At 38.2% G+C, this 12,867-nt stretch overlaps 1 protein-coding gene across 9 annotated transcripts in view; it reads right to left on the bottom strand.

The window, feature by feature from the left end:
* MYO3A (myosin IIIA) overlaps positions 1-12,867 on the bottom strand; it is a 146,014-nt gene that overhangs the window by 100,730 nt on the left and 32,417 nt on the right. For all 9 annotated transcript variants that reach the window (XR_007505795.1, XM_049798246.1, XM_049798245.1 and 6 more), the window contains exon 3: positions 9,706-9,840. Coding sequence is in view for 8 of the 9 variants with exons in the window: in XM_049798246.1 (XP_049654203.1) it covers positions 9,706-9,840 (135 nt within the window). In the remaining variant the exon portion in view is untranslated. The remainder of the gene's footprint in view (positions 1-9,705; positions 9,841-12,867) is intronic.

Raw genomic sequence — 12,867 nt, 5'->3', positions numbered from 1 at the left:
ATAAGGTCCTCTATTACATGTAAAAGAGAAGTAACCAATATAGCGATGTCTCTAGTTTATCTCAGGTAGGCTCATCTCTTCAAAAGCCAAAATGAGACCGTTGGGTCCTGCTTCTAAGGCATTCCCACAGATTCTTGTGGGACTCACTCCAGACAGCACTTGTTACTCAGAGGGGCCTCACAGAAAAATGCATGTCACTGAATTTGGATTTTCCTGCTCTTGCCAAAACTATCACAGCAGTAAGAACAACTCCAGTTTACATACTCCTACCCATTCCTTACAACTGTATTATTTTTTTAAGACAAAATCTTCATGTGAATGGAGTTCAACAATTGAATTCCCAACAGCTTCAATGACATGAAATTGCCTGCTAAAATTCAGATACAGTAGTCACTCCCACCATGCAATGTCCCAAAAGGAGATCGCATGATCAGTGTCTCCCCAGGCTCTGAGCCTTCCTGCAGGCTGCAGACTCTGAGGCTGCAGATTGTTTCAGCCAAACGTCTTTCCACATCAAGAACAAGCAGTAGTTGCTTTGCAACACTGACAGCAGCTCTTCTCTCCCTCTTCTACACACTGAGAGGGGCTGTGAAGAGTGACAATGCCATTAGCTGAGAAAGGAAAGAGATCAAGCTAACGGGGAGAAAAATGCTTTACTGCTGGCCATTGGGATTCTTACATGGCGCTGGAAAGCTCAGCAAGAGAGGACAGAACTACCTGCCTTACTCTAAGCTCTTCTTTCCTGTGCCCAGGCTGCTTTGGCACAAACAGCACTCTGAAGCTGTAGTCTATGCCTGGAAGCAGAAAAGGAGCAGCGTCTTGTAAAGAGTCTTGTTATGTTGCCCATGTGGGGGTGATAGCATATTCTCACTGCAAGAACCATACCTGTCCCCTGCGCCATACATGTTACAGGACTCCTTCCCCTTTTAAATGGGCATATTGGGACCGAGGTAAAGGCATTGCATCCCAGGTCAAGGAAGATTATTTAAACAAACAGATTTTGAAAAATATTGATCTATTTACCTAGTACACAGAATTTATCAGTCCTACAGAGCTCATAAAATTAAACTTAATGAGTCAGAAGTAAATATATTGTCACCTACAGCAAAATTTGAGATGAGTGTAGAAGTTGAAGAATTTATCTCAGTTGTTTGTAGGGGCTTTTTTTGGGGGGGGGGGGCTGGATATTTGGGGTTTTTTTTACATTTTCTTGTCTCTTTTCATGTTTTACATCACCCAGTCTCCCAGCTCTCAAACAGCTGATGCCTTACTGATGTTCAGCCACACAACAGCAGCAGAAATATTTGCATTATAGATCTCTGCCTTCCTTTGTGTGTGTGTAGGTAGGAAAAGGATCTGAATTTCATAATACATTGTTATGATTGTCCTGATCCTAGAAGTTCACCTTATGCTTCTAGCTATTTTAGCCTAATTTTTTAAAAATACCAATACCTAGATCTTACTTTGGACAGTGGTTGCTCCTCTTTTGTAGCAAACCACACTACAACCTAGAATAACACTGTTAGTATCTCAACTCCCCAGCTGAAAAAAATCTCCCTTCCCCAGCACAACTGGACCTGCTGAGACTGATATTTCTTTAGATGCATAACTATACTTCACAGATAGGACATTATATAACAAAGCAGGTGATTTCTTCTCATTTAAAAAAAAGAAAAAATAAAAAAATATGCACTTCAGTGAATTATACCATACATTAGAATTACATGCAATGTCAAAAAAGCAACATGATCAGAAACTCTTCCATGTATAGTAGGTCAGTAAAGGATCCAAAACTATTAGCCACACAAGATTTGGGTATTAATTATACTAATTTTTCTCTGACACATATGTAAATTGTGTTGTCACTGTTCACTTATGAATCTGTAAGGAAAAGTTATACATATTTCATGAATTCTACGGCTCTCTCTGTGACCACAGTTAACATTTGCAAGCATCTAGAAGTATCTGATTTACTAAAATTCTCTCTCCAAACACCAGACTCACTCCAGGCCAGATGCAGCAGTGCAGATGTATTGTTCAGCATTCTTCATTTTACCTAGGAGTTACTGCAACAACTTTTCTTGGCCTTGGTGAGTTCTTATCCCTAATCAGCCAACTCTGACCATGCCCCTCTTCCCTTGAACCCTTGTGCTGGCTGCCTCTTCTCAATCAGATCAGATATGAGCTAGTTGCTTTTACTGTCAGGACCCATAGCAGTCCTAATACCTTTCCTTAGGCAGCAACAGATTGACTTCTATCCTTGATCAACTCGCAGTTCTGGCATCCATCACCAGCTGACTGTAGGCATAACATGTTTTCCTTTCTGCTTTGAAGGAGCAGCCAAAACAAACAGAAACCACACCGCTATCCTCCTTCAAATCCTCCTTAATAATTCTCTCCTGTGCTGCAATGCTGACAAATACTTGCAGCTGCTTGAGATCACAACTGACTTCTGTTATCCCCTTGGTTCTCCATTTCCAAATCCATTTGTTCTATTTGGCTTAAAGCTTTGATGTAAGCTCCCTGCTATGAAGGCTCACTTTTAGGATTGGAAAGGAGTGAGTAATTGATACTCTACGCATTGTGCTGGGCTCTCCACCTCTGGGCAACTTCAAGAACAGTAATCTTTCTAAAGGATCTGCACAAAACCAGAAAGGACTTATATCAGCGGATCTCAGCTTGTTATATACTCAGTATATGCAAGTGACTCACCAGACAATTGCAACTGCCCTTACAATTGGTAACGGCGTAGGAACTACACTGGTTTGCCACCCTGTGCTTATCACACACCATCAGCCTTTGTCAGCTAGGTTCTCTCACAGTTCTTACCCTGTTACAAGCATTTTGGCTAGATGTGCAAGCTTTCCCAGGCCAGGCAAGCCACTAGAAGGAATCCAGTAGCAATGAACTGCCATTACCCTGGTACAGCAGGCTGGCAGTTTGGTATACTGGCACTTTATTCCTTTTTTCCACGTGGGGCTACAGTGTCCTCACTCAGATTAACTGGAATCCACACCATGGGTTTGTACTTTGTCTATGCTTGCAAAAAGAGGACCAGGAGAACTGAAGCACTACAATTTTCTGTGTTCCAGTTTAATTCAAACTCCTGAGAGCTTCCGTTTACTGGGTTTAATGGTTTTGTTCTTTCTGAAAAAAGCAACACAAATAGAAGCGTCCCAAGGATGTAAAAAGATAATTTAAATATTTGTACATTTAAATTTTTTCCTCGACGTTTAACTTTAAAAGATCAAAGTTAAGGAACAGATTTGAATCACTTCAGGCAAATTTTAAATTAGCAAACATAGCTGCCAACTGGATCACAATAATCGTTCGTGATAATCTCTCTGTAATACTTTTGAGTTACCAGTGTCTGGTTAGCAGGTTCAATTACCCTCAAGAAACATCCAGAAGATTGAACTCAAAGTATACCACTTTGCCTGCAACAATGTAGAATGATACAAGTTACTGATTTAACACATTTATTTTCCCACATTATAAGGTTGAGGGAATGGAAAAGGCTATCATGCCACTTCTTTAGAGAAGCAGGTTGCAAGCACAAGCTATTCTACACTTTCACATGACTTCTCTGATGAAGATTACACTAGAATAAGAAAAGGTTCTACATGAGAACAAACATGAATCAGATTCATTTCAGTCTGGATTGTGCACGGCCAGCACCTGTACAGATTGCACTAGCTACTCAAATATTGTTTGTGAAGATACTTTTTAAGTACCTAATCAGAAAACAGAGCTTGAAGTCCACTGCAAATTGTAACATATTCCTTCTTTTCAAATTAACAGGATTCTAAATTTCTTACCACATTGAAAAATATTTTGATTTGGAAATGTTTTCATAATGTTTAAAACATTATATTCTAGTATGTGGAATATTATATGCAGTAATAAGTATATAATAGTGACACAAAAATTAAAATTGCGTGCTCTAAGAGGATACTGTATAGCATGACAGTATTATCATCAGGTTTACTGTGTCCATAAATGGATACTAAATAGAATAGTCTGAGACATCCTTAGTACAACAATCATGGTTGCTGGAGAGCATGAGGGAAATGGACTGCAAAACTTGGACAGACTCTTCCCAAATAGCATCTTCTAGTGCCACCACAGGAGGGAGAATTCTGTGCTACATGGGCCACTGGTCTAACTCAGCAGGGCATTGCAAATGTTCTTGAAATGTTCACGTACGTGCTAGGAGAACCAAAACACCTAAAAAGAATGCTTTGACAGTCATCTTGACATTCAGCACAAAGGGATTTATTTCTATAACTTCCTGGCAATTCCCTCTACCTCGCCAGAAATAGACATACACCTCTCAAAAAATGGAGAGTTTTCTACAAAATGCTTTGGTATTACAAAACTGTATTTTTAGGTGGGAGGTCACTCCATCCAAACTTTTTTACCCTACCAGGCTAAGTTTTAACTCATGAAAACAAATTTATTTTTTTATTTTTTTTTACTATAAAAATAATGGATATTCCCTCTATTTCCTAAGCATAAAAATGTATTGAGAATTATAAAATACACTAGCTTACTTACGTGACTCACAAACCCAAATCCATCTCAAATATGGCATGCATAACTATGTGTCTTTTGAAAATGGACTGAGATGCTTCTTAAAGTTCTACCTAATTGATGTAAGAAATGAACTATAGAAATATGTTGCATCGTGATTCTTGGACTCTAGCTTACAGTAGTGAGTAAAAGCTGTGTAAGACCTACCATTTACCTTGCCGTGGTATTTTCCGCCTTCGCTCAGCCTTGACTAGGTTGTTCTTTGCACCACATCTCAGGCAAGGGCTGTGCCACTTTTTCTCCCCACCTGCTGTTGACCTACATGCTCGCCTGTAGGGCCTGATGCGATTTACCTTCCTGCTCCATCTTCCATCATGTGATTTCCAACTATGTCAGTTCTACTCCCTTCTGAACTAACATCCAGAGCAGAAAGAAACAGGCTATAGCACACTCTGCCTTAGCTGTGTCATCATGCTGATGTCTGCTGACATGAAACCGCTAAGCTGATTCATCCCAAGTATAATACTCAAGTGGTTTCTTTTCAACGCAGACTCAATAGGCCTATTTCTTTTGCCTGCATCTCTGGACACACGTGACAAGGCTTAATACACCTGGCAAGAATCCTCTCTCTAGCAATATTCTTTATTATAAATGTGATTAGAACAGTATCCACACAGGGCAGTTGTTCAGCCTATCCGAGTGCAGCCTACAGAGAGAAGGGCTTTTCTGAACTGAGAGTCAAGAGTACTGTTATTATGTACAGATGTATTCCTGTTTCACATTCATTCCTGTAGGCGGTTTCCTTAAAAATGCTGAACTGAGAAAGTTAGGTTACTTTTACCAAAAAATGCTAATGATGCTAGAAGCTCTCATATTATTAGTTTTCCTCTAGTTTTTAATAATTTGTTAAAATTCATATTCTATACTAGTCTCAGATTTAGGTCCTTATGTGTTAAGATGAAGACAACATAGTAACTGTACACTTCTACAAATACTGCATTATACTGTCACACGCAGAACCGTGTTATGCAAAAAGGTTGTTTATTTTCCCAAGTAATCATTATGCATGTTTTTTAACTGATTAGATCTACACTGAAAGGTTAAATCAAAGTACGAGATTGACTACACATCTCTTGATACTTTGTTATATCAAAAAAGTATGTGTTTATTTTAACAGAAAAAAATTAATGAACAATAAGTCTTACTCCCTCAGAAGCCTTTTTCTAGCTCACAGCACTGCAACTTCAAAATGCTTTACAAGATCAGTTAGGTAATCTGCACATTAGCACAGAGACAGAGAAATACAGCAAAGAAAATGAAATCCAAGTGTTCAGTAGAAAATGAGGAATTTCACTTCAAATTGGAAAACTTTCTATGAAGGCACGTGCTATTAGGCAATTGTTAAGTGAAGAGATTCAGAAGAGATGTCATGTTTACCTAGGATTATTCTGTAACAGATCATTTCCATCATTCTGAAGCAACTGGTTTTGGCTTCTATAGACACAGAAACTATCAGATGACCCACACTAACAGGTCAGCTCCAAATTCCATTTAGTTGTAGGTAAATAAATCTTGATAGTCATCTGGTTTAATGATTTCTAGTCAGAGGACAATACATTCAACCTGGATTGTGAACATCCAGTGCCTCATTGTCCACATATGCCTTAGAGTGAGAAGCAAATGAAAGTGCCAATTTTAGTTAAAAATGGAACGTTCAACTATCTTGCCCTAGAATTTGAGAGTACAGGTTCAACAGGTACCAAATCATGTAAGAATAGATTCATTCTGTAAAACAGAGATGGAAGGTGGGGTGGAATATTTCATACCAAGATTGCAATAGTCTCATTATAAACCCATCCAAGGTTATGAGGTCTGATGATTTTATGGTAATTCAAGTATTCGGGACTAAAATTTCTCAAGAATCCTTAACAATATTGTAGGATACTCTTTTTAGCTACTTGGTCAGTTTGGGCCTCAAAACTGTACCTCAGCCACTTACCTTAACCTAGTTCAAACCTGATTAGCCTCTTTTCCCCAAACCCAAACATGATCAAATGCAATACAAAACAGCTACCAAAAACTATGGGATACGTCAAAAATCATCACACTGTATATACTAACAAAGGTATAAGAATTGAACAGTACAGTACATATAACTAATATTGAAGATGGAATTAGTAGAAAAGGAACCTGGCAACAATCTTTCTTTCCAGACTGGCTTGTTGTTGATACATTGCATGGGATGTGCCTTAAAGAGCTGAGGGGTTTTTTTGTCTAGGAAAAAATGATTTAATAACATCTACATATACGGATTCAAACACTCCAGAGCGTAACTTTGTTGGTAAACTACAGTGGTGGCTCTAATCCCATTCATAGTGTAATTTGAGAAACTTTTCCTCCAAAACCTCTTGCTCGCAGATCCCATCACAGAACACAAAAGCAGAGCAGAGCAACAAGCTCTGCTTTCAATACCCCGCTGCTCCTGTAAGCTCTCCCTGGCAGATGCAGCTTTGCAGGAATCCAGAATACTACAGTGCACAATAGTCTGCATTTGATTCTCTACTTTTCCTCCGTGACATCATTTTGCATTCAGATACTACGGAAGCGGCCTCAGAAAAGCTGCAGTGGTCTACACTGTTTGGCCTTCCAGTCTTTGGGAACGTATCTACAGGCTAGATGCTGACTGCAAAAGGTCCATCTCCATTTCAGAGCACCACACAGAATTTGCAGGGATTAGTTGATAACTTTTCTGAGAGAAGGAGATGAGAAAGATCTCCTTGGTATCAAACTCTGCAAATCTAAATTTCAAGAATGGATTCCCATCTTCAGGGGAAGCAACAGTTCTGAAGTAAAAATGCTCTTTTATAATAAAATAAATTAAAAAAAAACCCAAAATCCAAGGCAACGGAAACAGAGGTCTCTGAAAGCTAAAGTAAAGACTAATCACCTACCTTTATGAATTTAGCCACAAATATATTGCTAACTCTCCCCCCCCCCCCCCCCCAAAAAAAAACCACAACAGAAGGGAGATGATGAAGATACCTTCATTGTTATAAACTGTAGGACACCTAAATAGCTACTGTGAAAAAAAAAATGCAATGGCCCTGTAAAGCTGCATACAAGCTGAAAGGAAGGTGACACTTCAACAGAGGAATCTGTTCCATGACACTTTTCTTTCACAGGTATTTTTATTAAAAGGAAAGCTTCACCAAAGTCACTACTAGAATTTATTTTTCTACTTATGCATATCTACACGTACACACACCAGTTGAAATCCACTGTATTCATGGATCTACATGTGCAGTGACAGAAAGCATCCAAGACTGTTCTACACACTCCATACTAGACCTTTGTCATGGTTTTGGCTGAGATAGAGTTAATTTTCTTTCTAGTAGCTGGTATAGTGTTATGTTTTGGATTTAGTATGAGAATAATGATGATAATACACTGATGCTTTCGATTGTTGCCACTTAGTTAAGGATTTTTCAGCTTCTCATGCCCAGCCAGCAAGAAGGCTGGAGGGGCACAAGAAGTTGGGAGGGGACGCAGCCAGGACAGCTGACCCAAAATGGCCAAAGGAATATTCCATACCATATGATGTCATGCCCAGTATATAAACTGCTGGGAGTTGGTCAGGGGGGCACAGATTGCTGTTCGGGGACTAACTGGGCATTGGTCAGCAAGTGATACGCAATTGCATTGTGCATCACTTGTTTTGTAAATTCCAATTCTTTTATTATTATTATTGTCATCTTACTATTATTATTATAATTATTTTCTTCTTTTCTGTCCTATTAAACTGTTCTTATCTCAATCCACGAGTTTTACTTTTTTTTTTTTTTTCCTATTCTCTCCCCCATCCCATTGGGTGGGGAGGAAGTGAGTGAGCAGCTGCGTGGTGCCTAGTTGCTGGCTGGGGTTAAACCACAACACCCTTGCACATGTACAGCTTGGCACGCGAAGAGTAAATATAAAATTTATACTCCAGATGTAGGCTTGTGTTTTTCACATTAAGAAAATAAATCCATGTGAAATATAAAAGTTAAAATATAAACACTTGACTGTTTCCTCACAGTCTGTTCCATCCTAGTTGTTTGGCATCCACCCTTTACAGGCCAGAAGTTTCACAGATGGAGTTTCAAATGCCCAGCAGACACAACAGAAGCTAGGTTTTCAGAGATGCTCACTGCACAAAGAACTGACATCTTCTGATGTCAGTCTAACCTAATAATTTATTATGATTTCCAATGCAAACTATTCTTAAAAACTTCCAATGCAAGTCAGAAGAATTTGGAAAAGCTTTTAGAACTTAAGCATTTTTTAAGAGCTTGCTTCCAGGACTACATACCATTGTGTCATTGAGTATTTGGCAGGAGATTTGTATTCACTCAGCTGACAAATCATGAAATACAACCAATTCTTCAATCTCAACCTTATCAAACACTGATAAACATCAGCAACAGCCTTGATTGTTATGAAAGGCACACTATTCCTGTCAGAGTCATTCTTCATTTTCCTCTGGCGAGAGGAGGAAGTTTTTGCAGAACAGTTTATAGTGAATCTATGAAAACAGTAATGATCAAGTTCTTTGCTCCTAGATTAGTCAAAACTAAAGACTGAAACACACAAATCGCAGGCCTTACCTTGCTCTGACTCCATTTGAGGAAATCCTGTTGCTTTCAAGAGTGTTTGGGCAGTAGCCTGTTTTTATTGGCTTACTTATCTATTTGTGCATTTACTTGCACAAAAAAAAGCAATTCAATTAATTAATTTCTATCATTTCATTTAGAAAAGAAGTAATCATAGTGGTTTCTTTAATTGTTATGTCATATCTTAGTCATATTTAAAGAAATTCTACCAGAGGAAGATTCCCATGACAAGCCTTTCACCAAAGAAAGATTTTAGGTAGCAAATCCTATGAAGTTGTATTAGAAATTATATCCTAATTCTGAAGGCATAGCACTATCAGCATAATATCAAAGTAAGAATGCTGAACTCAGAGCTGACCATTAATTCAGAACACTGAAAAGACTAAACAACAGCATTTATCCCTTCACATGCAATCACTCTCAAGAAAACATCAAACAAATGACTTGCATCTCATTCATTGAGTTTACACTCAACATTGGAATGCCAACTGAGAGAAAACTCTTATTTTTCTGAATTATTTACCTCAAGAACTAGCCAAAGCTGGTCTCCATTTTTCACATCTTTCTTATAGTACATGCCATAGAATTTGACTACATTGGGATGATCAGAGAGAGCTTTCAAAATGTTGTACTCTGCTTCAATTTCTTCATCAATATCCTAGTGTCAAATGAGAAATACATAGTGGTTAACAAATAAATAGTGATAGCCATTTTAAAAACCAGCATATAGCATTTTTTTGGCTATTCAAATGTAGTTTGAAATAATACAAAGAAAAAAACCCAAACAGAACGTGAATGTACCATTTGCAGGGCTACAAAGCTTGGTTCTGTTTACTCAGTACAAAACAGTCACCTGTTTTTTTATTTGGACTTTATCAGTTATAACTAATGAACACATGGGGTATGACACAGCAAGCCCTCAGGAGAATTGGGAAGGAGCATTTCAAGACAAAGCCAGTGCAATCCACAAGTGGGTAGCTATGCAGATGCTTCTGGAAGTCACATGTTACTTCTCGTCTCAAGGGTGTCCCCAGCTAGAGATGGTGCTGCTGGAATTACCTCTCTGCCCCTCTGTGTACAAACAAATATGACTGCAGCCACACCTTACTCATTTATCATCCCACTTTCTAGAATAATCTGGGAATTCTTCTCATTTTCTACTATCATAGAAATTGGTGACATCCGTGATATCTCTGGCTTCTCCTACTGAGCTGTAAGAGTTGGGGCTTTTTGTCAGTCTTTTGTTACAGACCTCGGGTTTCTTACACAGCAATGGAAATCTATTTGGAGGTGAGAGATGAAGACAAATTTTGCCAACACACGCACCAGGAGCTGTGCAAGCTCTTTCAGACCACCCATGAATGCTAGCAATGGTGGGGACTGGATGACTCGGGTAACTCCTTCCACCTATGCAGTGGAATTGCTTATTGAGGGACACTATCAGACTGTGTTTCAGTCATGCTGAAAAAATATTCAATCCATACTAGCCACAGGTAGAGGCAGAATAGCTGCAGTTGCTTTCCCCCATTGTTTAGATCTCAAGAAAAATGTTAAACATACTCGTTTCTAGATTTAAAACATTTAAAATACAATTTGCTATTTATACCCACCAAAAAAGAAATAGAAATGAAAAATCAGTTCTAGACGAACACTACCTATAAACTCTGCTATCCATATGAATGATTTCATATCAATGAAAAGCACCTACTCGGTGCTGAAAACCTGTTTCACCACTGCCAAATAGAAGTGACCACGGCAGAGAAAAGGGATGCTTCGTATTCCCAATGAATGACACTCCTCATTTTGTTCACCACCAAAGGCATCTGCCCCTAAGAGGACTTTGCTCACTTGTTTCTTATACAGATCTCTCCAATGCTAAATCCAACTCAAGTTCCTCATATCAGCCTTTTGTCTTGAGACCAGCTTGACTGGTCTCAAAGAACTTTGACTGTCACCAGAATCTCGAGGAAGTAGGCCATTAAACTTTCATATTGAAATTACATGAATAAGTCTTCTCACAAGGAAGGGGTTTAGAGATTTTTTTTATTGGAGTAGCTGAAAAACAGCAGAAATTTTCCTCTTTCAAAAAAGGGAGGAACTCGCTTTAAGTTAATTTTCCCATATGCACAACAAAGAATACAGCCAATAAAAAAAAAAAAAAAAAAAGAGAGATGCAAGGAAGGAAGAAAGAACCAAGATACTGAAGGTGGCAGAGGAAGGAAAGGGAAAGAGTGGAAGATAAGAAGGGATGAAGAGAGAAAACACATCCGGCAAAAACAAAAGGACAGATCATAAAGCAAAAAAACCCACTAAAAACCCAAAGAGTCGGAAGTCAAAAAACTACACACAGAACATACAATACCCCTGGCTGCCTTGGGGTGATTTAACAGAGGTTTCCGTCTCTTGAGCGGTACTTAGATTTTATGAGATTTTTACTATTATAAGGAGAAATTAAAAGAGAGCGAATGAAATGAATACAATATTCATTCTGTGCATACTAAAACCAGAAATCTTCCTCTGTATTTTATTAAGGAAGAAAACCTGAAATATTTGGTTGAATTTAACATATTTACCTGCATAAGTGTACCTCTTCTAGAAATGGCAGAGGGAATATTTTCATGTGAACTCAGACATAGGATAATTTGCCTAAGAGCCCTAAAGTACAATGATATTTACTTATAGCCCTGAGGACAAGACTAAGAGCATTCTCAGTTCCATCTCATATACTCTCATTTCAACACCTCCACTTTCTCTTTTCAGTTTCAAAAAGCTGAGCTGTTATTCAACACAAATAATCTGAGAGGTCTAAAGGATTAAACATGAAATGCTTATTTCAGTCTCACATCACCCATGATAACGTAGTTTCCCAGTTTAATTTGGAAATATCAGTTAGACCAAGTGATATAAAACCACATTTCTTCTTGTTTTTTTCAGTCCACCTCTCAAGTGGCACAATTCTGAAAGCATCTTCAAAGAAAAAAATTGTAAAATTTAAAGAATACAGAAAGTATCCTTTTCTTCACTGCAATGGCTCCCTCTGCAGCCATTAATAATACTTTCAGTTTAAACAAAAAGAACTAGTTTATTGCTTTCACCCTATTTCTAATACAGGACTGCCATTTTAACAGTAACATGTAGGTACAGCAGCTACTCCAGACATACTGTAAATAGGAGGGGGAAAAGCAGAATAGTATCCTTAGAATAAAAAAATATATTCAGTTAAAATATTCAAGTCTTGGAGTGTGATGTTGATGGCATTACTGACTTTTTTTTTTTTTTTTCATTAAAATAAGTAATCTGTTTTCATCACTTATACCTTTTCTCTTCTTTAATTTCTTACGTTGCATCTTTATTCACTGTATTTTTCTGTCTTCTTTATATTCTACTCCCTTTTCTCCTACTTAATCTATTTCTCTTTCCTCTAGCATCAGCATTACTACCTCTTCTTTCTTCTTGTCATCATCCTTTCTCCTTTTCCTACAACCTCCAAAGTGTACATAACATTGCAAGTTTCCCCGATGCCTTCAGTAATCCCTGCCATAGCTAGTTGCCACTTAAGAATCATTGTTGAACACTCGTGAAATAGATGAAAGCAGAAGCATTTCCTGCCATACAGGCATTTAGATGAACACCAACTGCAAGAAAGTCCTGCCTATTCATTGTAAGCACAAGAACCTTGTTTACA

Source organism: Accipiter gentilis, chromosome 4, assembly GCF_929443795.1.
Source record: "Accipiter gentilis chromosome 4, bAccGen1.1, whole genome shotgun sequence".
NCBI classification, from domain to species: domain Eukaryota; kingdom Metazoa; phylum Chordata; class Aves; order Accipitriformes; family Accipitridae; genus Astur; species Astur gentilis.
The sequence above is the reverse complement of the archived record's forward strand: the minus strand, read 5'-3'. Positions and strand labels throughout refer to the sequence as shown.